The sequence below is a fragment of the Tursiops truncatus genome, chromosome 4 (genome assembly GCF_011762595.2).
Source record: "Tursiops truncatus isolate mTurTru1 chromosome 4, mTurTru1.mat.Y, whole genome shotgun sequence".
In the NCBI taxonomy this organism is placed as follows: Eukaryota; Metazoa; Chordata; class Mammalia; order Artiodactyla; family Delphinidae; genus Tursiops; species Tursiops truncatus.
The window spans coordinates 131,619,413-131,645,796 of NC_047037.1; the positions used below are offsets into that span (position 1 = coordinate 131,619,413).

Here is a 26,384-nt window from a genome sequence, read left to right on the forward strand (position 1 = left end):
CTTCTGACCTGGCCTACCTGCCAGGTCAGCTTCCCTCCTTCCTTCCTTTCAGCTACTCAAAACGCCCCTCTAACGGTTCAGAAGCCTTCTCATCTTAAATCCCTTTAGAACCCACTAAAGAAATGAAAACATCATGCTCTGGTGAAAAAAGTTTTTAGTCATATGTGAATATTGTTAAGAATCACTTAGCACACAGGGAACATTCCAGAAACGCAAATTAACCAAAGACTCAAAGAAATGTCGTCATGTCACGAAGGTAATCCTCGGTTGCCATTTATCTCTGACTCATCTTCACTTATTTCTCTCTCTTGGGTATTTTTCTCAGTTTCAAACTGATGAATAATCAGGGAAATGAAAATTACAGGTGCAATGAAATACCGTTTCATGACTACCTGACTGCCAAAAAGAAAGAGTCTGACCACATCAACTGCCGGTGAGGAAGCGAGGACAAAACGAACTTCCACACCATGTTACGTGAGCTTGGAGAACAAATCAAAAAATCTAGTAAAACTGGAGCTGTGCCCACATTAAGAGCCAGCAAGTGACCCCTCCCCCAGAAAATCTGGCACCTGGGCACAAAGAGACATGCAACGTTCACTGCAGGGTCGGGAGGGAGGAAGGAAGGAAAGAAGGGAGGTCCTGTCCACCAGGAGGACACTGGCTACGTGAACTGGGGCACGGTCGGAAGACAGAATGCCCTACAGCAGTAAAAAGCAATGACTTGGATCACCATGTATCAACATGGGTAACTCAAAAACTTCTGAGTGCAAAAGAGGGACAATAAAGTGATACATCGGTATACAATGTCAAACTCAATAAACACTGTGGTTTATTATTTAGAGACATACTGACATGCAACCAAAGTGTTAAACACACAGGGCCATGACAAAACTCAACCTCAGAAGAGTGACACTTTGGGACAAGGGAAGGAAAGGACGCAATTAGGGCAAATAGAGAAAACTGTCAGCATTTATTAAATCTGGGTGCTCCTGTATTGTTCTCTGCACATTTCTGGCTTTTAAAAAATATTTCAGTAAAAAAATTTATTTATTATTATTTTTTTGGCCGTGCTGCGTGGCTTGTGGGATCTTAGTTCCCTGACCAGGGATCGAACCCGGGTCCTTGGCAGTGGGAGCGCAGAGTCCTAACCACTGGACCACCAGGGAATTCCCCCAAAATATTTCATTTTTTAAAGGCTGCTTCTCTCATCGCTGTTAGAAGTACACACATGTCAACGGGCAAATCATTTTCCCTCCCCAACACTGCTGTCTCGTCTCGTCTGCTCAAAATGGGAGCAGCATCTTCTCCACCACGTCCTTTACACTAATAACAAGCTACACCACTGGCCCTGCACCAGCAAAGACACTCGCCGCCTTACTGAACAGCACCAAGAAAATAAATTCAACTTACTTGAGTCCAGTCTTCACAAATTTCTGCCAGTCACCAGGATCAACTTCATTAAGTGAATTCTAGGAATAAAGAAAGCAAGAAATATATGTGGAATATCCAAATTAATTTAAAATCGAGGACACAGAATTTAAATTACAGCCCTACAGTAAATATGGAATATAGTTATCTAAGCAATTCGCAAAAGCTTGTAGTTGCTTCTTACTTTGATTTTTTTTAATTGTTTTGTTATTTCCACTAGTAGCTCTGTCTTAGCATACCTATGATCACCAAATGACCAAAAGAAAATTCCCAAGTAGTTGTGTAACTTTCCCCTTTGTCCACCATTCTGAATAGCACTGACTGATCTGCGACACACAGAGGTGCAGCCACATGTGACTGTCATGAGAGAACATCTACCCAGAGCAAGACCACTGCGCCCTAACAGGGCCAACGTAGGTCCACAGTCCCTGACGTGGAGAAAAATCTCCAAACGTGGTGCATTATGTTACATCGGAAGAGTGGCTGCTCTGGGGGGAAGGGGACCAACTGGGAGAAAGCACAAGAGAGCTTTCTGGAATGATGAGAATCTTGGATAGCACTGTGGGCACAGGGGTACGTGTATCTGTCAGCACTAAACGACACACTTAAGACCTCATATTCCACGAGATGAAAACCACACCTCAATTACAAGGAAAGGGCTGCTGGAGATGCTGACGGTGAGGAAGCTGTGCATGTGTGGGAGAAGGGGGCATGTGGAAACTCTGAGTTTCCACCCAACTTTGCTGTGAACCTAAAACTGCTCTAAAAAGTTAAGTCTGTTAAAAGGGGCGGGGGGAGCAAGAGCGAGAGAGCGAGAAAGAAAACAGCCAAGTGGGGTAAGGAGGGAGGCCTGTCCCAAGAACACAAATCCCCAGAAGAGCAGAGCCCAGCACCCCCGGCTCCACAGCTCGACTCCCTGACACCCCAGGAATGCTTCTCCTCCTCTTCCCTAGCTCTACTGGGTCAGGTTCCTACAGGCCTTAAGTTCACAATCCTGTAACACAACACATTAAGTTCTTCAGGAAGCTAATGAACTCTGTGCAAAAATGTAACATCAAAAACAAAAGAAAATAAAGGCCCAAAACAGCTAAATATTTCCAAATTTTACGAAAGCTCTAAACTCGCAGAGCCAGGAAGCTCGCTGAACCCAAAGCACAGAAAACCTGAAGAAACGACGCTCAGGCATATCGCAATCATGCTGTTTAAGCAACGTAAAGAAAAAAATCCTCAGAGCAGCTGGAGAAAAAAGGCATCATGGAAAGAGAAATACAGATAAGAATGAGAGATTTCTTATCAGAAACAATGCACACCGCAAGACAGTAAAGCAACATCTTTAAAATGCCTGAAGAAAATAAAAACTGTTAGCCTGGAATTTTGTACCCAGTGAAACTCTTCCTAACTCAACCTGAGGCCAGTATTACCTGATCCTAAAGCCAGACACGGACACTGCAAGAAAATGCAATTATAAGCTAATACCCCTCAGGCACACAGATACAAAATTTCTTGGTAAAATGTCAGCAAATCAAATCCAACACTATATAAAAATGAGAACATATCACGACCAAGTAGGTTTATTCTAGGAATGCAAGGCTGGTTTAACGTTCAAAAATCAGTTAATATAATTCACCCCATTAACAGTCAAAACAAAAAACAATACCATATAACCATCTCAGGAGATGCAACCAAAAAGCACTCTGACAAATTCCTGCAACCATTCCTGATAAAAGATGGCTCATCCTTTCAAAGTTTGCCCTCCACCTCCCCGTCGCCTCCTAGACATGGCTCCTCTCATCCCCCACCAGGTCGAATTCACGCCACCTGGCTTGAATGTATCTGCAAACCTGGGTTTGTCTATCTCACTCTTTCCCTTAAAACTTTAACCAGGGGCTCTAATAAGAGACACCTACCAACAGTTCGTTTAATCTTAGCAGCATCTGCTTCTCTCGATCCTGGGTACCATCATCTTGCTGGCCGCTGCTAAAGGACGTGATCAACCACTGTACACAGGCCTCCAGCAGAGTCTTTTTCCAAGCACGCAGCTCTTCTGCCGACCCTTCCAGGACAGCCAGGACAGAGTCAGCCACGACCCAACTGCGGCAGAAGACAAAACTCAGAGTTACAGGCATGGCCCAAATCCCTCTAGCTTTAAGTATATATAATCCAACATCACAATGGGCCGTATGAGGCAGATGCCCTGAGCCCTGGTCCCTACACTAACTACCCAAGCACGGAGATCACAGGCTTCCCCTGCCCCTTACGCAAACTTCAAAGACGCACCAGAACTTTTACGACTAGGGGAAACACTGTTAGCACACCAGAAAAAGGATACATTGTCCAGACTTTGTCTAAATCAGGCTATCTCAGCCTCAGCACTCCTGACATTTTGGGCCAGATAATTCTCTCTTCGGGGGGAGGGGAGGGGGCCTGTCCTATGCATTACAGGATATCTAGCAGCACCCTTGGCCTCCACCCTCTAGCAGCCAGAAGCAACAAGCCCCCCATGCCCATATCGTGACAGTAAAAGGTGTCAGGCGTTGCCAACTGTTCCCTGGAGCGGGCAAAATCGCCCCTGGTTGATAACCACGGCTCTGAGGGAATCAGAACCACCCACTTATGGAGATGAACTTGCTCCAGCCAGGATGAAGCAGAGTTCTCGGAGGAACTGCCTTCTCCCCAATACACAACAGCAGTGCAGCGATTTCCACTGCTTTATAACCACTACAGGGAAAAGGGAAGCTGAGACAGGGAGAGCCATTAAACAACCCGAGCCTTCATACCTCTTGTGACTGCCTGGAGTCTGAAGCAAGCGGGGCAATCGGTCCATGAGGACACGGAGGTCCTTGGCTCTTGCAAATGGGACCAGCTGGGCCAGGATCTCCTGATGCAGCCCAGACTCTAGGGGCCCATCAGCACTGAGAAGCCCGGTCTGCAGCGGCCTCCACAGGGCCTTCCTCAAGACAGGAATGACAGCAGAGGATACTGGGGCAGAGACAAGCAGGAGAGAGAGGTGAGCGCCGTGGGGCATGACAACCGGCTCACAAGGGCTGGTGGCTCTGTTTCAGGAAACCTGTGACCTGGGTGATGTCACACTGGTAGCATGAGACTGACCACAGCAGGAGCCGTGACGCCACGGAAATCGGCAAATGCTACAAATCAGTCTCCCCCAAGAGCCAGTGGTTAAAACATTTACCAGCACGCCACCGGTCACCTCTCATCACTCAACCCTAACAGTCCCGCAGGCCCTGGGCATAGCCCCGGCTCGAGGGTCATGACGAGCCGGTGAGCACCCAGGTCCTGAACTCACTGGGGAACGAGAAGAGCACTGAGAACCACTGACCGGAGGACACCCTCCTGCAGGGGTGCTGTTACTTTTTAAAAACATCTGTTATTGATGATATGAAGCTATGCAGCACAGAGGCAAAGCAGTGAGTGAAAAATCATTCGTACACACGATAAAAATTAAATTGAATTGGAGGTGATCAGGAAGTGCCTTGGTCCTGAAACCCAATGGGTGGAGAGAGAAGAGAGAGCGGGGCCCAGCCAAGTGCCTCGGCTCAGCACGGACCCACCAATGCTCCCAATGGTGGGGAGAGGGGGACGGGGCAAAGGACCATCACCCGCGCTACTCCCTCAACCTAACAAGACCCAGCCGGGGTCGCTCCTTCCTTGGCCCCCAACGGCCATAGCTACCGCCCACCGCCGGCCCCAGCTTCCCGTGGGTAACTCGAGGTCGATGGGAGCTCCATCCTCAGAGCTGGGTCAGACATCGGAGGAGAAACAGAACTAAATGATACCTCCAGAACGTGAAGTCCCAGGGCTTAAGGGTGGACACACAGTTCTCAGCCCTCCTGGCTGCCCAAACCCACCCTTCCTGTACCTGCTGCGGGGCGCGTGAAGTGTTCCCGGGTCCTGCACTGGAGGTACACGCGGACGACAGGGAGGAAGTCGTCCAGGGCCTCCTGCAGGCAGAGCCCCAGGCTGGCCCGCCTGCACCACCACTCAAAGCGCAGCAGGTGGGGACGGCTGTGCTGCAGGAGCAGGGCCGCGGTGCCCAGGGCCACCGGCGTCTGCCGGGCCAGGCAGTAGTCGAGCAGAGCGACCCCGACTGCGGGGGCCAGAGCCGGCTCTCTCTGCAGAGCCTGGAGGAGCACGGCGTCCAGCTCGTCCACGGCCAGTGCGGGCAGCAAAGCCCCCAGGCCTCTCACGTACTCGGAGGCCCGGAGGAGCTCGCCGCTCTGCAGCTGCTCCTGGGGGCGGCTGGTCAGCAGCTGGACCAGGGTCTCCCCGAGAGCGTTCAGATGTCTCTCCTTCTGGCGGGACTCAGTGGATTGCTGGGCCACCAGGTGGGCCTCGGGCAGGCTCAGCAGGGCTAGGGTGACCTCCCGGAGCTGGGAGCCCTCCATGTACGGGTGCAGCCCCCGCAGGGCTTCAAGCTGAGGAAGGGCCTTCGGCATCAGCGTGGCTGCGCGGGCCCTCCGCTTCCGCAGCTCCTTCAGGACACTCTGGGTGATGGCCTCTGAGTACCTGGCCAGCAGCCCCAGCTGACCAAGGCTCTGGAGGACGGGGGCACTCGCCACCAGCAGTGGAAGGACCCCCGCGCTGAGGTGGGCCGCCAGGAGCTTCACGAGGACGGGACTGAGGGTGTGCGGGGGCAGCGCCTGCTGCTCCAGGGCCAGGTACCAGCCCTCCAGCGTGGGATGCTTGAGGATGGCCACGAGCACCTCCTCCAGCGTCTGAAACACAGTGACAGGGCACAGGCCTCACCCACGGCCCAGCCAGCAGCTGCCACTGAGGAGGACGGAGAGCAGAAAGCAGCTTTCCTAAGCCCCAGTGCCCCTCTCAGGGGTGCCAGCAGCACCCCAACCCAAGCCCAAAGCTCTTCCCCCATCATAACGCACCTCCTCCCCTGTACAACGACGGGGCCTGGACTGTGACCCGGTCAGTGACCCCCAGACCAGCAGGAAGCTGACGGATGCAGCCTGAATGAATTTACCGTGCAGTAAAACTGCTCTCCACAGCCACTCAGGCAGGGCCGGGCCACGCAGAAATGCCAAAATGGGATGACGATCAACTGTCTCCTGGTTTCTCCCTAGCAGCCCTGCCCTCCTAAATAAATCTGGTTGAGGGACATGGGTACCACCCGGCCACCAGGGCAGGGCTACCCTGGCTTCGGAGAGGCTCTGTGGCTGGGGAAGATGGGTAGGGGTTAAACGATCCAGAACTGAAGGTGAAACTGCGTCCACTTCCAGAAGGAGGCTGGGCCTCGAGTGACCCCCTGAGGAACTAGCTCTGACCCCAAGACTAGTTTAAACCACTGAGCAGAGAGCAGCTGAGTGTGCTTTGCTGGATTAGATGATGACTTGATACAGCCTCGCTGAACACGATTCCTAGTCAATGAAGTCACCCAGTCCCCGGGGACAGAAATAAATTTTTTTCCTTATTTACTCTTCAGGAAGGAAAGAGGAGCCTATCACACTTTCCAACTGAGCTTTCCCAAACAGAAAGAAAAACAGAAAAGCACACATCAGGAGTGCTTTGCCCAACGACTGGCTAACAGGTGGTCTTGCACCAACAAATGCCCCCCCAAGAAAGCCCCCTTGGAGATCAAAGGAAGGGAGCCATGCGTTCGACTGTGAACTGAGGAACATGCCTGCACCCAAACCCAGTACAACAGGTCAAATGGCAAATGGTGAGAAAGATTCGGCCTGGCCCCAGTTCAAGAGCTGACTCACGAGACTGCCGGCAGGAGAGGAAGGCTCACTCCTCCCCAGGCAGTGTGGTCGCTGTGTGTGTTCACGAGGAAGGGCCCCGCCCACTGCCCAGCCTTCGCTCAACATGGGCTGCAACGCTTTACGAGGAAAATACGCAGTCCGAGTTCTCAGGACGCTCACGGCACAGTGGGAGGGAAAGTGCTCGCAGCAGGGCAAGTGTGAGCAGAGAAGTGACTGGAAAGATGAACGCCCCAAGTAAACTGTGCTTCTCTCGGGGTGGGCGGGGGATGGTGCTCAGGGCCTCCTTTGGAGTTCTCTGCATCTCCCTACTTCCCTGCAATGAACACGTACTTGCTTTTAACCAGAATGGAGGGAAAGCCAGTGGCTGTGACCTCACAGGAAAAGGCGAACCGGAAGGAGACCCAGGGAGGAAGGGCGGCGGTACCTTGTCATCGGCCAACTCCAGCGAGGCCATGGACTCCACGTCCAAAAAGAGGTCGGACTCAGCCTGGGCGGCCTGGCGCTTCTGCTGGTTCTGGGCGTCCAGCTGCTGACAGTGGAGGACCAGGTGCCTGAGGAGGTCCAGGAGGAACTGCAGCAGGGGAGGCCCCATCCTCCTGCCCAGCTGTGAGGACCAGACACACACGACCCTCAGGCCCAGGAAGGGCTGACAGTCACCAGAACACTGACTGCCGCGTCCCCCCAGGGCCAGAAGGGGAGAGTTGCCAGAAACAAGAATCAAGGAGGGAAGCAGGCTAAAATGGCAACTCCCGGTAAACTGCCAACAACCTCAAAGTCATTTCTTTTTCTTTTTTTCTTATAAAAGTTTTTAAAATTTATTTATTTATTTTTGGCTGCGTTCGGCCTTCGTTGCTGCGCGTGGGCTTTCTCTAGTTGCGGCAAGCAAGGGCTACTCTTTGTTGCAGTGCGCGGGCTTCTCTTTGCGCGGGCTTCTCTTGTTGTGGAGCACGGGCTCTAGGCGCGTGGGCTCAGCAGTTGTGGCACATGGGTTCAGTAGTTGTGGCACGTGGGCTCAGTAGTTGTGGCTTGCAGGCTCTAGAGCGCAGGCTCAGTAGTTGTGGCGCACGGGCTTAGTTGCTCTGCGGCACGTGGGATCTTCCCGGAACAGGGCTCGAACCCGTGTCCCCTGCATTGGCAGGCGGACGCTTAACCACTGCGCCACCAGGGAAGCCCTCAAAGTCATTTCTTAATAAGACTTGTCCTCCTAAATCTTGATGAAACACACAGATTTATTTTGACCAAGATGAGGGAGAAAAGCCCACCTCAGAACCTAAACCAAGGGACTTCCCTGGTGGTCCAGTAGCTAAGACTGCGCTCCCAATGCAGGGGTGCCGGGTACAATCCCTGGTCAGGGAACTAGATCCCACATGTCACAACTAAGAGTTTGCCTGCCGCAGCTAAAAAGATCCCGCACGCGGCAACTAAGACCCGGAGCAGCCAAATAAATAAATACTAAAACAACAACAACAACAACCCTAAACTAAAAATCCGTAAACCACCTCAGGGACAGAAGGCCCAACAACGAGCCGCCGAGTTAAAACTTATAAAGGCAGAGGGGACGCCTGGTCGTGCCGCGGACCCGCTCAGCCGGGGGAAGGGCCCCGCCCGGCCTCAGCTGCCCCAGCGACCACGTTCAGCTGCGCGTGGCTCCCGGTCTGAGATCTGCGCCTCTGCCCCAGGGAGAGGGCACAGCACCCGGAGCCAAGGCTCCCAAACCGCGGCCCGCTCGGGGCCCTGCACACTGGCCACCGCCCTCCCCGTGTGCGGACAAACGGGGCGACAGGGGGGCCCCAGGCCTCCATCCACACCGTCACTCAGTGTGGACCCGACCAGCAGAAGGCCACACTCTCTGCAGGTGGCGGAGCCAGGGAGCGGGGGCAGCGCTGACCTGGCCGAAGTTCTCCACGGTGCTCTTGAGGTACAGCAGCAGGTGTCTGGCGGAGCGCAGGGCCCGGTGCGTCGGGAGGTGCAGGAGGGCAGCCCGCAGCCGCCCCTGGACCCCCTCGTCCAGGAGCGGGAATGTGCCCGGGCCCTGGCCCTGACCTTGGCCCTGGCCCGTGTAGGCCATCTGCAGCAGGGCACTGAAAGAGGAGGCTGGGGGGTCTGGCGGAGCAGGGCTGCCCGACGTCTGCAGCGCCTGGGAGACAGCAGGGGAGGAAAGAGAAAGATCGGCACCAGGGGCAAAGGGCACAGGGTGCTAAAACAGGGACAGGGCGACACGCACACAGAGGGACGTTTCACAAAAATCACCTACTGATGCTACATCTAGGTGACCCTGTGGCATTTGATTCAAGTAAAGTCCCAACACGCTCAGTTACATGTACTTTCCTAGCGTGTGTCCACGTGAGGGCACTGAGCCGGGGAGGTATTTACACGCTCTGGAGAACAGGAGTCACGCGGCACAGAGACAGGATTCTACTCACAGGAGTCACTGTGATTAATCCCTGGAAACTGGGAAATGCCACCCTGGGAAGGAGCCGGCTGGGTGAGCTGCATGCCTTTCAAAGGCCTCCCCCGGGAGGCCGGGAGGACGAGAGGACGTGGCCGGACGGAAGATACGTTCCTGAAGTCATTCCGTCTCCAAGTGGGTCATTTCTTCTAACTTAGTTCCCAAACTGCCTTCTTTATTCACCCCACATGGCTTTTCTTGTTATAACTCCAAACACTGTTTCCTAAGGCCAGTACAACTAGGCTGCGTGGTGCCCTGAAACTCAGTGGGGCTCGACCCTGGACCAGCAACAGCATGACCCGGGAACTTGCTAGAAATGCAAATTCCCGGGCCCGCCCCGGACCTGCTGAATCACATGCCCAGCGACCACGTCTGAATGAGCGTCTGGGGGATCCTGACGCGCCCTCATGGGTGAGAACCACCGAGTGCCTGACTCCACGGAGTGGACGCCTACACTTGGAGCACCGTGCAGCACGGCACGGACTGCTAACACCCCCGGAAGCTGCTGTGTGGCTCTGACCACCTCCTGACCACGGCCTGTCAGGTGGGGAAGGCGGCGATAGCTGTGATGGGCCTGGGCTCTGGAGCCCAGAGGCCCGCCTGGATCCTGAGTCTACCACTGCCTGGGGGCGGAACTGCTCTGAACCTCAGTTTCCCCACGTGTACAAGGAGGATAGTTAAGTCCAGACCCCTCTCTGAGTTGTGAGGAGTAAATGGCGTAAAATACGTGTGATGCACTTAGGGATGAGGCCCTAACAGGCCGCGAACGTGCAATCGACACAGGCTCCTGCTACCAAGTTCATGAGAGGAAGAGGTCCTCCCTAGCTGCCTGCTTTCTCAAGCGCGGCCACAACTGAGCGAACACACAAAAGCGCACAACGCAAAGTGAATTTCTTGCTCCACCAGCAATCCTAAGCACGCTGCATCAGAGCCAGACCTGCAGCGCCCCTTTTAAGAATGCCGCCCCCACCAGGAGAAAACCATTTCTTTCTTTCTTTTTTCACTTTCCCGTCTAGCAGAGCGTAGCCTGCTAGCGGCCTTCGGGTCTAACCGCTGAGCATGCCAAGTCTAGGGGCCGCTGAGGTGTGCAGACGAGGGCCGTGAGGCGAGCGCGCACAGACCACTCCGGAAGGGAGGAGAAGGAGGCCCCGCCCCCAACCCCAGCCTCAAAGCCCAAACGTGCAGCCAGCGGCGAATTCGGTTCTGTTGCATCGCGGAGCCCCTCGGGGTCTCGTCACACTAGCTGAGCGGCAGAGACACCACGTGCCTTCCTCTCCTACTCTGGGGAAACGAGAAGGTGATGAGCGTTCACCCTGTTAAGCTGTGAAAGCTACACAGCTGGGGTACAGCCCGCTGCGGCCCACAGGGAGGAACCTCTGGGGGTTTCTAGGTTTCCGCAGGAGTGGTGGTCGCCGCAGCTCACCAAGGCCTCTCGGGCTGGCTCCGGGATCCAGAGGCTGTAGTATCCGTTGAACCTGGACAGCTGACGGCAGCAAGGTGGGAGCGGAGGCTCCAACTTGTCGTAAGACTGAAGCAGAAGACACAGAGCCAGAGGGTCTCTCTGGGTGTGGAGGAGGTCCGTCAACACCCCTGTCAGATACGCCACGATGCTTTCTCCTGCAAAGGAGGGAGACACGGCAGGGAGACGCTTGCTGGGATCGCCCTTCTGTGACCCATCAATAACACCAACTCCCACCCATATTCAAGACCCAGAAAGAGTCATAACCATTCCGTAAGCGATCACACAACCACGCTGGAAGGCAGATGCTACCACTGCAGACCATGCCAGACTTCTATTAAACATACAGCACACAGTCAGACTTCGGGTGCTGAGGCCCAGAAGTGGAGACCCAGGCGCTGAAGAGGTGAGGCCAAGGCCACCCGGGACAGGGACTTGCTTGGCGCAAACCAATCTGTTTCCACTTCCTTGGCACACAAGCCTCCCTTGCAGTTAGGCTGGGACCGCGCGACTCGCTCAGCCACTTCCAGGCCTGGCCAGAACACCCCTGTTTGACTGTCCACTCTCTCTTCCTCTTCCACAGTGACCTTGGAAGCCATATGTTGAGATGGCACAGCTACAGGATGGGAGCAGCCGGGATCCCTGAGCTACCTCCTGGACAACAGCCACCCAGGAGAGCACCTGACCTGTCCTGGACCAGGACACGGTCGAGAGAGAGACCTTTGTTCCTTAAGCCACTGACGCATTGGGGCGTATGTGTTACTGCAGCAAAGCCTGAGCAATGCTGACTAATTACACCACTGCGATCTGTGAGTGCTTTCTTGGGTCTGTGTTGCCTGGATACCCAGTAAGGATGAAGGACTTGTACCTTAGCATCAAGATATCAAGAATAAACACTGAAGAGAAAATACCGGTGTTACAGCAGGTGTCTGTGCAGCCATGCAAACACATTATTTCAGACTCGTCCGTCAAACGCCCCATTTCCCAACAGCCTAGCCAGCCTCTAGATTCCTACCCCTGTACACTTACTTCTACCAGCTGTGCAGCTATCACTTTGGTGGGTCTGAACCCCTGCTGCCTTGGGTTTTCAGCAATTATTTCCAAAGCCCTTGGAATCCCACCTCCTACCCCACAGAGACCCAGCTGGCCTGATGCAGCCACAACATTCTCACTACACACAGGTACCTGCTTCACTTTCTGTTCCAAGGAGCAACTTATTCCTGGCTTCCAGGGCAGCGGGGACCACAGCACTGAACGGGAACGTGAGCACGATCATGTCTTCATTCAGTAAGAATCCAACCTCCTCATCCAAGCCTTCGCTGCCCTCCACCAGGACATCCACCATGTCGAGAACATCTGAGGCAGAAAGTTGGGAATCAGGGCCAGGCAAGAGGTGGCAAAGGAGTCTACTGCAAGAATCCCACAGGTAGGGCAAGCAAGAGGACGTTTGCAAAAAGAGGAAAAAATAAGAGCTAAACTTCTCTTGGGGGAAAATGCTTAGTGTAATGTTTGATCCTAAACAAATAAGGGCATTATCTATAAAATCTTAAGACCTCTGCCAGACAAAATGCAGGACTATCCAGCTCAGGTAGTAACAGGCTGAAGTTTCCTCGTGTGACACTGAGAAGCCCAGAAACTTTAACCTGGATAGTCATGGAGATAAGCCAAAATCTGAGAAGCTGCAGAGCATAAGGGTTGACGCACAGACTAGGGCCAGAGTGTCTGAAGTCAAATCCTGACTTTGCTACATCCTCGCTGTGTGAGGCTGAGCAGATTGCTTAACCTCTCCGTGCCTCAGCTGCCTTGTCAATACATAAAATGAGGATAACCCCCCCCCAACTTGGGGTTGTTTATGAGGTTACATGAGTTAGGATTTATTAAGAGCTCAGAGCCTCACCTGGCACAAAGTAAACACTGCACAAATAACAACAACGCAGCAAACAAGCCCTGCACCTATTTCCTGTTACATAAACAAGTAAGGGGATTTCCAATTCCAGAGGCGGCTGATCTCTGATGCAAAGAAATGGGACGTCTGCCCTCCGCACAAGGCTTCGGTGCAATTCTGTTTTGCCTCTAATATGCCACCATGGCTGGCTCTTCAGAAGCCCGAGGAGCGCAGGGAGCGGCACCCACCGTCAATGTGGGAGATGGGAATGCTGACATCATCGGCGTCCTGCCGCGTCAAGGAGGCCTGCAGGGCGCTGGCTTCCTGGACAAAGTCAGACGCTTTGTCCGTGTATGAATAGGGATTCGCCACCAATGTCAGGAGAACCTGAGCATTAAAGAGTCAAGTGGGAAATATTTAGATGGTCACACGTGAAATGAAAAATGCCCCCAAATGTCGCAGATAAAATAAAGGGAAGAGCGAAAATCTTAACAGGCCTTCAAAGAAAAATAGTTTTTCTGCAAAGTTTTTTAAAAAAGAACTTTTTGTTGTAGATTTTTTAAAAATATCTCCTTTTCATATCAGGCTATTGCTTTTAATACCGCTCTTAGTGTACCACTAATCCCTCCTACAAAAACAGATGCCCAAAAGGAAGTTAACAGCACACAGTGATACAGTCCTATTTTACAGATTCTAAAACTAAATCGTTCTGACATCTCAGCAAGAATTAGGCAGTGAGTCAGGAGGAGAGGCCTCTGGGCTCTGGCACATCAGAAATGCCTTAACCATACTGAGGGTCACTTAGTACGCCGTCCTGAACGTGCTTCTGTACGTGGGAAATACGTGCTCACGCGTTCCAAAAACTGAATCACGGCCTCCTTGTTCTCCTGCTCGGTGTCATCCAGGTGTTCCAGCCACAGCTCCAGCTCCTGCCAGGTGTGCTCAAACACCCCTGTGTCCCGCAGGATCTGAAACATCAGGGAAGAACCCGCTTTCCGTGGGTCCTCTGAGACCACGGAGCACAGAGGGGGTAAAAGTTCCGTCCAGTTTTATCCTAAAAGCTGCGCTTCAGAACAACCCCCACTGTCGAGGGAAACGAGGAAAAGAGGTCGCTCTGGGCTCGATCAAGTAGAACACAGTCCCTCGTCTCACTGCTGCTTATTCCTCTCCTTCAACTCCTAAATAATAAAAAGGGAAAATATCCCAGTGCTACTTGAAAGTCTGCTTTCCAACCTGGGACTTGACTCCTCCCAGCCACTCAGCCCTCAGCCTGCATGAAATTCTCCAGGACAGTGGCCCAGTCAGGCCGAATCTTCTCAACGTGGCTTCTCAAGGCCCAGGCCTGGGCCAGAAGCACCACCTTACTTCTGTTCTAAGGGAGCAGAACGTGTTACGAGGCAGGACTTGGTTAAATGACATCCCCAAATGGCCCGACGACAGAACTCGGGGTCGCAGCAGCCCCTCGGCACGAGCCCTGCACAGAGTGCTCCGAGGGAGAGGCTGACGTGCCATTCCACCCACATGCAGGGAGTGACCATGAAATCACACCTGCACAACCTTGCAGAGGTCACGACCTAGACTTTCGCGTCCTCCACGCAGCTCAGGCGAGGTTGAAGGGTGGCAAGACTACTGGCACTTCAAAGGTGAAATCTCTGTGCCCTGAATACAATGAATGTGATTCTTCTAGCAACCTGCCCGGCCCCGGCCCTGACCAGGATGTCTGCTGCCCAGTGGAACCAAGGAACTAGATCTCCTAGCGCTGCAGCAAGACCTGACGTAGCCCTGGAAAATGAGTTCAAGTGTAAGAAAGAAGAGACGCCAACAAACTCCTCATTCCCTTCCGCTGACTCTGGCGACACCTGTGCTGTGGGTGACGGCTGCGGTCAGTCGCCAGGGCCCTGGAGGAGGCTGAGTCTGGAGCTGAGGGAAGAGGCATCGCCTATTAAATTGTTCCCCAGAGGGCCGAAACCTAACGTTTACTGAGTCTAGAATGTGCCAGGCATGGTCTACTATTTGATCACACGTAACCTCCCTTGCAATCCTACGGTTTTGTTATTCCCGTTCACCACGAGAAAACTAAGTTCAGAGAGGTTAAGCAATTTGTCCAGTGCCACCCAGGAACAGCAGAACCAGGACTCAAATCTTGGAACAGGACTTCAAAGTGCCCGCTTTTCCCATTTCACCAGGTTGCCTCTTGGGAACACAGCCAGGTTACGACAGAATACATTAAAACTGCCATAAAACCTTCTGTTTTTAAATTGTAACAGTCTGAATACATCCTTAATTCAACAACTGTTGACTAAGCATCTACTATAAGCAAGATTGTACAAAACGCTTCTAGAACTAGGAACTGGTAGAAAAGGCTCACCTTCACGATCAGAAGTTTGGTTGATGACTTGAGATGCGAATGGCTACTGGTCACAAACATCTTCATCAGTAAGTAAAACACGGATCGCTTTCCTCCAATAATTTCTGCATCTGGGCCTTCCTGGAGTTTGAACAATAGAATATTATAAACGTAACAAAGGCCACTGCTTGCTGAGCGAACAGGTACTGCATGCCCAGTGTTCTTCCCGGCCTCTCATCTCATCTCATTTTAACCACCACTCGGCAAGCCTGCCAGGATGCTATACACGAGGAACCTCAGGAGTTAGGAGCTCCTCCCACAGCCCCGAAAGCAGCTGTAGTTAACAGCAGTCACCGCAGGAAGCACGGGGGCCCTTCAGGTGCTTCACATACACTGACACTTTGTCCTCCCAACAAGCCTGCGGTGGGGACAACCGTCACCCCCATTTCACATGTGCAGACACTGAGGCACAAGGAGGTGATGGCCGTTTAATGATCGACATGGGGTTCAAGCCCAGGAGTCCTGGCGCAGACACAGCACTGGCTGGTGGCGGGTGGCAGGCGGGAAAACACCCCACCCAGGGCTGCCTGACTCCGTCCAACGCCAGGCTTGCTGCATTTCAGCAAGATGCCGGCACGGATATAATCGGCTCCTTACACGTAAGCAGGCCTCTTAACAAAGGCTTCTGGGCTCTGAACACATGGCGCTCCAGATTCCCAGCCCAGACCCCGATGCATCTGTGTCTCCCTGGAGCGTCCCCGCAGCCCTGATCTGAGCACATGAGGGCTATGGTTCCCAAAGCCCAGCAGACCCATCTTATGAGCAAAAAATGAAGCATGGGATATAAACTAATACGTTAATACCAGTTCTTTCGAGGTAAGAGGCCTCTGTTCCCTTTCCAACTAAATCCTCAAGACCCCAACGGCCCAGTTCAGCTGGGGTAAAAAACTAAACACCCCAGACTCATCCGTCATCTCACTGGGGTCCTGGCAGCGACCTCGCGGGGGTTGTCAAGTTGAGAGCAGGGTCTGGGCAACGCTGCCTGGGTCCAATCCTGGATCCCCTACTTGCGGCCGGGACCCCACGGAAGTCTCCTAACCACTCTGCGCTCCAGCTGTCTCGTCTGTAAGTGGTGATAAATGAGACGATACATGGCACACTCATGCAGAGCCTGGCATTTGGTAAGTTCTCAGTGAGAACCGTCCTCAACCATGAGGCAGGCGAACCTCGGAAAGAGGACTGAGGGGAACACAGAGATCCCAGGGCCATGGTGTTCTTCCACCCTTCTGGAAATAGCACCTCTGAAAGCGCCAGGGTACGTTTCCGCACTACTGGCTCCATACAAGGACTCAAAGAAGACGTCAAGCCATTAAAACAAGTCATCTGAGCTACTCAGAGACACACTCAGACAAGGCTTAATTTGGCCTGGTCACTTTCCCTCTTTGGATAGAAGTGACATGGCGTCCTGCGTTTAAATACAGAGGGAAATATCTGTTACATTTTGAGTGCCCTTTACGATTCAACATTATGTTCTCCAGAAATCCTAGAAGACGTTAGCAAAGACACAGAAAACAACGCCAGCCATCTTTACTGATTTTTCCACCAGCCTCAACCCTCTCGTGGCTTGGTGTCTATTCCCATCTCTGTCTTAAGTCCTTCCAGGATGAGGACAAAGGAGAAGGAAACGTATTTTGTTTATTTCCAGAAGGGTTTTTAAAGGACAAGAAGAATGTGAAAGAGTCAAGAGAAAAAAGGAAAAAAACTCCCAACACCCAGCAATAATATCTTTTCAGTAAGGATAGCTAAGCACCTTACTTTGCAAAGCAAAGAGATTCCTGGTTCACAAATCAGGACCTGGCCCCCGCTCTAGAGGCTTCTCTCTAAAAGGAGAACCGTCAACGTCTTCCTTCGCAACCAGCAGTCAGGGTTCTGATGCAGCTAGAGATTCCCAGGCCAGAAAGCCGAGGAGCCTGCAGGTGAGCTAACAATACAGGCGGGGTCACGACCTCCTACCTGGGCCTTTAACCACAGAAACTTGCTGGCGGGCAGTGCCAGGGCCACCTTGAGAACAAGGTGCTGCAGGGTGACAGGCACCCCCTCACGCAGGCCCGCCTCTGAGATGACGCCTGTGGGTGGGAAAGAGGAAGACAGATGAGACATCGGGGGTGGGGGGCGGGCGCGGGGGCCCAGCTACTGCCGCCCTGGCCACGAGGATGGGACAGGGAACTGTCCAGGGAACTACGCAGAAGACGTGGGGGTTCCGCCCGTCCTTGTCCTGCGGTCACCCTCACACAGGCTGTGCCCAGTCTCCTGCCCACACACCTCACTGACACATCCCCCCCGTCCCAAGGTCTATCCAAATCCTTCACCAAAGAGTGGGGGTGCTGTCTGCCCTTCCCTGCACTCGGCCCACATTGACCTCTTCCTACAGCTCAGAGCCCCCAGTGCACACTGCCCTCCAGGTACAGTCTCTCGTGAGTGTGACCCCTGGTGCGGGGCACAGGCCTTGCTCCCTAGACGGCAAGCATCTTGTGCACAGCCTGCGGCCGCCTGGGTCTGAGACAGGGTCCTCAGTCTCTGGCCTGATTTCTGGGTTAATCCTTTGCTCACGAAGGACGTGGTACCAGATGTTAAATGGCCACTTTATAGTAAATCTCATATTCTCACAGCAAGAGAACTTTTTGCCTTTACACCATCAAAAAGTTAACTACAGCTTTTTGAATAGGATTATTTCAGTCGCTTATATAAATTCCAAGAATGATATTTCCGCAAGTCTTCCTCCGTAGGCCCAATTACAAAGTCAGTTCTATTAGACAAACTTTTCCATCAAGGAAACGTGGCCAGACAAGCATAATGTTACTTTTACAAGATGCGGTTTGAACTTCACTGGGTAAAATACGAGTAACCATGTCAGAAGTGCCTGTGCACGAACGGGACCTCCTTCTAAGGGGCTTCATTTCTGCACCCCTCTTCCTCTGCAAAGAGGCTTTAGAATTAACATCACATAATCTCATCTGTCTATCACCCACGGCAGGCAACTCAGCGGGCTGGCTTCTCCCTTCTCTCTTGAGGCTGCCAAGTGTTCATCTGATATCTCCTTAAGGAAGACCAGCTATTTAAAACACATTGGTCCAGATGAAAACAGCCAGGCTGCTGGATCACACACGCCGGCCACAGTGCCCAGCAGCCTTCCCGGTCCTCGGCGCCGGAGCCTCTGCTCCAGGTTATCCACTTCCTTCCTTCACCCCCACTGGCAGGACCAGCGGAGGGGCGCCCACCGTCCCTCGAGACGCACCTTTCAGGAGCTTGCTGAAGTCAAAGTTGTACTGCATGACCACGTGCGGGACCACCTTCTGGTAGAGGCAGATGACCTGGAGCAGGGCGGCTTTCAGAAGAATGGTTTCTGCATCATCTGAACCAGAATTAAACAGCTTGAATCAGGAAACACGCTTGTTCTCTGTCCTCAATCAGTGAGCGATCGAACCACCCGTGACCCATCACGGTCAACTGTATGTGGAACACTGAGGCTGCAGACAGATCCCCATGGAGCGAGGTTTAAGGAGCCAACGTGGTAAAAGTCAAAGCTGTCCAAACAGGCTGGGTCTAAATCCCGATTTCACAGCTGTGAACTCGGACAGGGTAAAGCTACTCTGTCTCTCTGCTTCAGCATCCTCGTCTGAAAAATGGGGACACGCAGCAGTGCCTACCCCTACGGGGCCACGCAAGGATGAAACAGGACAGAGATATAAGACGTGAAGCCCACCGCTTCACCAGGGACAAGGTCTGAGTCAACACATCTTATTTCCAGGGGGACCATGTAGCCCACCGCTATCCGCAGAACAAAAGAAAGGCCTCCTCCCTCACGGAAAGGCCAGAGCACATCGCACTCATCATACAAGTTTTTAGAGAGACACAGTGCTTGCATAAATCTTGGGCACATTTCTAACAGATGTTAAAACTCAATGTACAAAAACAAAACACAAAAAACTCAATGTACAATGCCATGCTCATTCTTCTCCCTAAGCAAAGAAGGACATAGGATTCATTCAGAGCCAGAGAGGCCTTCACAAGTCACTCTAGATCAGCCCCTCTGGACAGGAGGCTCCCAGGCTGCCTGTGTCAGTGGTATCTGCAAACAGAAGAGGCCCCTCACCGCTCTGGGGAGCCACGCAGGTAGCAGGGGTCTTGTTGCCCCTTTTCTTTGCTTTCTCGTCATCCTGTTCTGTCTCCTGCTTCCTAAGTGACTGCCAGACCCACACGATGGCATTCAGATCTGGTAAAATCTAAAAGGGAAAACAAAGAAACAAAAAGCCAGTCACCTTTAAAAGGAAGAGAAACAAATGAACTGAACCCACTAACAAGGAGAAGCAAAGAACAGAGGAGAGGGGCCAGCACGTGCAAGTGTGTGTGTGTGACCGAAAGAGGTCCCAGCCTCTGGGAGCTCTGGTTTGGGGTATAATTCCCAGAACTGAACACTGTAAGAATTTGGTGAAAACACAGCACCAATCATTAAAACAAACCCCTGAGGACTTGTTCACCGGAGCCAGACACTGGGAACCAAGAAACTCATCCTTACATCCGGCTGGGGGTACCCAGCCCAGCAAGCCCCTGGCTCTTCCGGGCAGCCACCCGGTCTGCGGACGCCTGGGCTCCCTGCTCACCAGACCGAGCCCCAGGGAGGAAGGAGCAGGCCTCCCATCACTGCAGCCCCAGTCCTTATGGGACCTGAGTCCCAGGAGCGCCCCAACCCCTCCCCTTCACTTCGCACCCGCCCTCTGGGCCCCCAAGCTTGCCTTTTCCCTCTGGTGTGCTCGCCTGTGACCCTGTAAGCAAAGCCCAAGCCTGGCTCCCGGGCCTACCTTGCTCAGGGCTTCTCTGAAGAGCCGCACAAAGTCCTCCATCATCGCGGCCGTGTACACGCCCGACTCCTGCCAGGCCCCTGTATTCAGGCAGTAGTCAATGGTCTTTAAGGCTCTCTCCAAAATGACGGAAATAAGGGACAAAGCTGTGTGTTTCACTGATTTGCTGTCCAGCTGGGAAGAAAAAGAGGTAAATCCGCAAGTGTCTTCGGGCCGCGCTGGTGGACACGGAGCGCCCAGGCCCTGGCCCTCCCCAGGAGCCCGCCGGACCTCTGCGCTGTGCAGAGGTGGCCCGGGGACCCTGCCCACTTCACCTCCTGCAAATGTGACCTCAGCAGGTGCCGGGAGCACAGTTACTAAAGGTGGCGTCCGATGGTTATTCTTAACTGCTGTTCTGTTTTTGGTAACGTCTTCCCTGACCACCACTCGGCTCCACAGATTACCTGCCTCGACAACAGCCGAGATCCCACCGGGACCACCGGCCTCTCCACTTATCGTCAGGTGGAGAGATGATGGGCAAGGGCACCAGGCACCTGAGTCCGGCCAGCCACCTCTAGGCGCACAGCCTCCACCCCAGGCCCCCCACATCCAGACTCTCTACCTGGATTCAGACAGCCAGGAGGGCCTTCAAAATCCTCACTCGCTGAAGAGGTTCAAGAACCTGTGCTATTACCACAAAGGGGGAAAGGCTAGTCCCCGGCCGGTGGCAGTATGTCCCTGGGCCAGCAGCAGCGAGGATGGGCACTTGGGAGACACGTTCGATCTCAGGCCCAGCCAGCCCAATGCCATCAGCCCCAGGTGACTCCCATGTACAGAGAAGTCCAGGGAGCACAAGCTGGGATGCTGCAGCTTTACAGTCTGGTAGAAACAAGAAGGTTTTCTGACGGGCCTTCAGTGTAATAACACCCCAGGCCCCCAGCACTCCAGCTGGCTGGCGTCTCATTTTACATGGACGTTGTACGCTAAAGCAGCCCTACGTTAAATGTCTTAAACCAACAACCACACCCACCCCATCATCACTTCAAAGGCAGGACCCAAACGAGTGTTACACCCACCAGCTTGGAGGGCAAAGCTCGGTCAACAGCCTGAGACCCTGTCTCCAAACACGTTCTTGTTTCCTGTTTCTAAAACAAGCTCACTCTTTTCTTTCTGATCTAAAATATACGCCATTAAAATTCTGCAGATAACACCGTGAAGAATACAAGAAAAACGTCATTAAAAAACCCCACGCACTCCTAAGTCCACCCCCCAGACACACCTGTCTCTGGTGTCACTTGTACGAACACACTGTCACAGCTCAGAAAGCGCCAGTGGCGAGAAGGCGAAGCCGTGGCTTCCCCTCCGCTGGCCCTGGGCCTGCACAGGACGGCAGCCTCGGCAGGAGAGGAGGCCACGTGCTCTCCCCGCCCCATGGCCACCCCGTCCGGCGGATGCAACACCTCCTAGGGGCACAACCCCTCTCTCCTGAAACAGCGTGACAGGGAGCGAGACAGCCTTTTATATTCCAGACCGGGGTATGTAGCGGGGTCAGCTCGAGGGGGAGTGTAAATGCAGCCGGCCGGATTGAAACTGTCTTCTACCCGTGAGGAGGCAGCATCAGGACACCTTCCTTTCAACTCTACTTTGCAAGTCCCTGGAATAAGATACCTTGTGTCCCTCACAAAACAGATGGGCAAGCTGGCTGGGGCCTCACCTTGATTCTAGGATTTGGCAACCACGGCAAAAGGCCTTCCTGGCTGGTCCCACCCAGGCCTCTTCCTCTTTACTCCAGCGCCTCCCCACGGCCCCCTGGCCACTCTCAGCACAACCCCTGGATGGGTATCACGAAATGCTCAGTCCCACCGCACAGTCCAGTGAGTCCTCACCAATTTACGGTAACTGCCCCCCCACCACCGGAGCCGACCCACCACGGCAGACCCTGGTCCAGCCTGCCTGAAGGATGGGGACTCCGCCCACACCGAGGAAAGCCCAGGCCCTGCACTCCTCTGAGCACCTGGTCTCCCCCAGGCGGGTCTCGAGGCAACCTGGGTTTAGGAGGGGCTGGCTGGCCTAGGACCCGTGTATGCCCACCATTCATGGCTGTTCACCTAAGGCCATGATTTATGGTGAAAAATGCAAGGGTCCCTCACAGTGTGGTTTCTGATGGGACTTGGGAACCTTTATGATAAATAATGACATGGACTTGAAGTATCAATTTTTTCCTTGAACATGTCCTCCCCAAACTCCTGCAACAGCTGGTCCTCAAAGTAAATGTTCCCCAGAAAACTTAACACTATTCATTTAACCCACAAAAGAAAGGATTTGCTGGGCAAATTTCAGTCCTGCCCTAACCAGAGCCCCTAAATTGTGAGACTTTAACATATGACATTAGGCTGTAGCTGAGCACGCTTCCCCTCCCACCCTTGGGAAGGCCCAGAGCCATGGAGGGGTCCTGCCATCCCAGCTCTGTGCTGGAGCAGGGCAGGCACGTGCCTCGGGCCCCAGGGCACCGTCCGCGGGCGAGTGGACCCATGGAAAGCCTCAGAGGCTCCGACAAAGCACGAACCAGTGCATGCAGGCCGGTATTCTCGGCACAGTCCCCAGCACGGCCGGTGGGGCAAGCGGGAGAGAGTCTGGAGGCAGGGTCCCCACTCACGTTCAGTGCTTGGGTGAACATGATCTTACTGCACACCAGGGGCACGGTGGTCACCATCACCATGGCCAGGAGCCGGGGAAGCGGGATGAACTCTCTGGTCTGAAACGCCCGGGAGATGTCTGGCTGGGCGGCGTAGATCTAGGGAAGGGAGAACAGAGAATGAGCTGGTGGCGGAGGTTAGCTTTCAAGCCTGAGTCTGTCTAATTGTAGGCACCCAGCAGTAAAGCTGCTGCAGTGAAACAACTCCAGTAATACAGGTCCAAGGCTCGCCACAAGGTCTGGAATATTAACCCCAAAATCCACTTGTTAGAGACAAGTCGGGTCATGAGACTGTTACTGGGGACAGCGACCTTCAAAGGAGAGCCTGGTCTGTGGTCTGGGGAGCCTCTTAAAACCTCTGATGGCAAGCAAGTCACTGCTAGAACTCACAACCGGATTATCTACTCACCAGTTACTGCACTTGGCAGGCACCTAACAAAGTATGTCATCTTTTCAACACTTCATGACAACACTTTGGGGTAGGGATATTTTCTATCAAGATAAAACATGTTTACAGATGACAAAACTGGACCTCGATGAGTCTAAGTAATTTCTCTAGGGCCATGAGGCTAGAAGACAGAGAAGCAAGGACTCCCATCCTGCCCTGCGACGGCTGTGCACCTGCCCCTGCCCCTCCGGAGAGCAGCGGCAGGGCAGCTCCCGACAGGGGTGGTGGCCACAGGGATACCGTCACCAAAGTGGGGGGCAGAGTGCCTCCTTCTTGTCCCAAATACACACTGGGAGGGAATTCCCTGGTGGTCCAATGGTTAGGACTCAGCGCTTTCACTGCCAAGGGTGCAGGTTCGATCCCTGGTAGGGAACTAAGATCCTGCAAGCCATGTGGTGTGGCCATAAAAAGAAAAAAAAGCGAACACCCAAATACACGCTGGGACCACCGCACACACAGGCATTCAAGGAAAATAAGGGACTATGTGAATAAAAGTTTGTTTTACAGGTAACCCCATGCCCAGGTCAAAGCACAAGAAAATAATCCCAGGTGTGTCACCATTAGGCAGTCCATAAATCAGAGAGAGAGAGAGAGAGAGAGAGCGAGAGAGAGCGAGAGAGAGAGAGACAGAGAGAGAGACAGAGAGAGAGAGACACAGAGAGAGAGAGAGACAGAGAGACAGAGAGAGAGAGACAGAGAGAGACAGAGAGAGACAGAGAGAGAGAAAGAGACAGAGAGAGAGAGAGAGAGAGAGAGCGCGAGAGAGACAGAGACAGAGAGAGAGACAGAGAGAGACAGAGGGAGGTGAAGCGAGTGGGGCAGTGCTGCCTAAGAATCTGTAGCAGGCACTCCCTCTGGTAGGTGAGGGGAGGTTGACCCATGATCAGATGGAAATGAATTCATATCCACTTGAACAGACCACCAATTCACAGCTTATTTCAAGTTGTTCTAAGTACCTGAAATGGCAATCTTTAAAAACTATTGTACAGTTCAGACACTTCACTAATTCCAGCCCAACTGTGCCGAAACTCATCAAGATCTCACTCTGAGCAAAATCTGGTTGAAGAAGATGAAACTGGCTCAACCGATTCAAAAGCATAAACCTCAAAATTCAGCTCAGTGAAAAGTCAAACGTCCTTAGAGGATAAAGACACCAAATTAGCATCATCTAAAATACGCCCCGAAGAACGGCTGAAAGAAGTTCCTCACCCTGCAGAGCTTATCAGAATGTCACTCACCCCTCACCGCTACCAACTCCTCACACCCACCCGCCCACGACCCCATCTTGCAGACTTCGAAATGCCCATAGCCTTCACCTTGTTTAGCAGTTTGATGTTACTGGACCAAGTGGACTGCACCCTTGGGAGAAAGGAAAACGTCACTTCCTTGAAGTACTTGTTCAGTAAGTCCGGGCACACTTTCAGGATGTTCACCACAAGTTCAGCGACCAGCTCATCGTCTGCTGCAGTTTTCAAACCCAGCAGGAAGTGCAGGAGAGTCAGGTTTCCTCCTCTGCCAGGGAGAGAGAGAAGAGAGAGGGGGGAGCAGGGAGTCTTCACAAAGCACTGAGAGCTCAGGATGACAGGGGTAGCTCCGCTCAGTAAACACGGCTGTGACACAGTGATGGGCAAATTTCATTTCCGGTGAATTTCCCTCCCAGCAGAAAGTGAGATGTTTTCATGGTCTGTAGGGCTCCCACTCTCCACCAGGGGGCCTGAACTTCACCCCTCTACTTCTGAGTGGCTGAAAAAGTCTCTACCTTGTTCTGTTCCCCACCTCTCCTTCCCTCCCTTGAGTTCCAGCTGACTTTTAAAGAAGAGGAAATTTGAAAATTTTCTTTTGTGATTTTACTGACCACTTCCCTCCAACCACACACAAAAAAGCACATATGTAAAGATGTACGTGTGCGTTAAGTATAAAAATACAGAGAACGCATTTTTCTTTCAAAAGGATTACGGTTGGGCTTCCCTGGTGGCGCAGTGGTTGAGAGTCCGCCTGCCGATGCAGGGGACACGGGTTTGTGCTCCGGTCCGGGAAGATCCCACATGCCACGGAGCGGCTGGGCCCGTGAGCCATGGCCGCTGAGCCTGCGTGTCCAGAGCCTGTGCTCTGCAATGGGAGAGGCCACAACAGTGAGAGGCCTGCATACCACAAAAAAAAAAAAAAAAAAAAGATTACGTTTTTTTCCCCATGAAGTGCTCACAAATTGCCACGGTCCAGAGTGCCACGAAATTATTTCTAAAACTCAACCACGTGGCACAGAGTCCTTCCATGGGTTTCTGCTTCCTCTGTTTCTAGCTAGTTTCAAACTCCTACGCTTCCACTTCACAGCCAAAAGAAGCTAATATAGGGGGAATAATCTACTGTATGAAAAGAGTCAAAACTTGTCCCAAAGTAGTTTTCAAAAATATAAGAAGATGATAAAAACAGGAAAAGCTAGACATTAAAACTTGGAGAAAGGGAGCACCTGGCCTAGGATCTACATGGCCAAGTAGGTTTTACCCCCAGATACCTTTTAAGAAAAGATGCCTTTTCATATCTGCTTGTCCCTGGGAAGTCATAACATCCAGAAAAAAATCAAAATTTGCCTCATCGGCGTGTCATGTTGATGGCTTCTGGGATCACCACTGTTTTGCAGCCCCTTATAAACTGACCAAAACTAAGATGCAATATGACACTTTACAGACAATAAAAATTTTTCAAAAATTGAATTAGAGGGCTTCCCTGGTGGCGCAGTGGTTGAGAGTCCGCCTGCCGATGCAGGGGACATGGGTTTGTGCCCCAGTCCGGGAGGATCCCACATGCTGCGGAGCTGCTGGGCCCATGAGCCATGGCCGCTGGGCCTGCGCGTCCGGAGCCTGTGCTCCGCAACGGGAGAGGCCACAACAGTGAGAGGCCTGCATACCGCAAAAAAAAAAAAACAAAAAAACAAAACTGAATTTAGAGTATAATTTTGATCAGAAAGCTATCCTTTAAAAAGCTTACAATTCTTAATAGGAAAATATCATGAGCAAAACATAGTTTGTGCTTTCAAATGCATGGAATGTTAAATTTGCAAAGAGTGGGACTTCCCTGGGGGTCCAGTGGTAAAGAATCCACCTTA

General features: G+C 52.7%; 1 protein-coding gene across 8 annotated transcripts in view; it reads right to left on the reverse strand.

Annotated features, from left to right (window-relative positions):
* The window catches only part of URB1 (URB1 ribosome biogenesis homolog), a 65,247-nt gene that overhangs the window by 21,218 nt on the left and 17,645 nt on the right, over positions 1-26,384 (reverse strand). For 6 of the 8 annotated variants that reach the window (XR_002173795.3, XM_073804439.1, XM_019922648.3 and 3 more), the window contains exons 9-25: positions 24,598-24,793; positions 22,795-22,932; positions 20,160-20,333; positions 19,454-19,583; positions 18,596-18,712; positions 17,314-17,426; positions 15,322-15,441; positions 13,805-13,921; positions 13,202-13,340; positions 12,254-12,424; positions 11,033-11,226; positions 9,049-9,297; positions 7,585-7,764; positions 5,306-6,161; positions 4,206-4,407; positions 3,336-3,519; positions 1,411-1,469 (exon numbers count right to left, since the gene is read on the reverse strand). Coding sequence is in view for 7 of the 8 variants with exons in the window: in XM_073804439.1 (XP_073660540.1) it covers positions 1,411-1,469; positions 3,336-3,519; positions 4,206-4,407; positions 5,306-6,161; positions 7,585-7,764; positions 9,049-9,297; positions 11,033-11,226; positions 12,254-12,424; positions 13,202-13,340; positions 13,805-13,921; positions 15,322-15,441; positions 17,314-17,426; positions 18,596-18,712; positions 19,454-19,583; positions 20,160-20,333; positions 22,795-22,932; positions 24,598-24,793 (3,339 nt within the window). In the remaining variant the exon portion in view is untranslated. Of the gene's footprint in view, positions 1-1,410; positions 1,470-3,335; positions 3,520-4,205; positions 4,408-5,305; positions 6,162-7,584; positions 7,765-9,048; positions 9,298-11,032; positions 11,227-12,253; positions 12,425-13,201; positions 13,341-13,804; positions 13,922-15,321; positions 15,442-17,313; positions 17,427-18,595; positions 18,713-19,453; positions 19,584-20,159; positions 20,334-22,794; positions 22,933-24,597; positions 24,794-25,793; positions 25,944-26,384 lie in introns of those variants that run through there. The other 2 variants (XM_019922652.3, XM_073804440.1) reach the window with 2 other exon arrangements.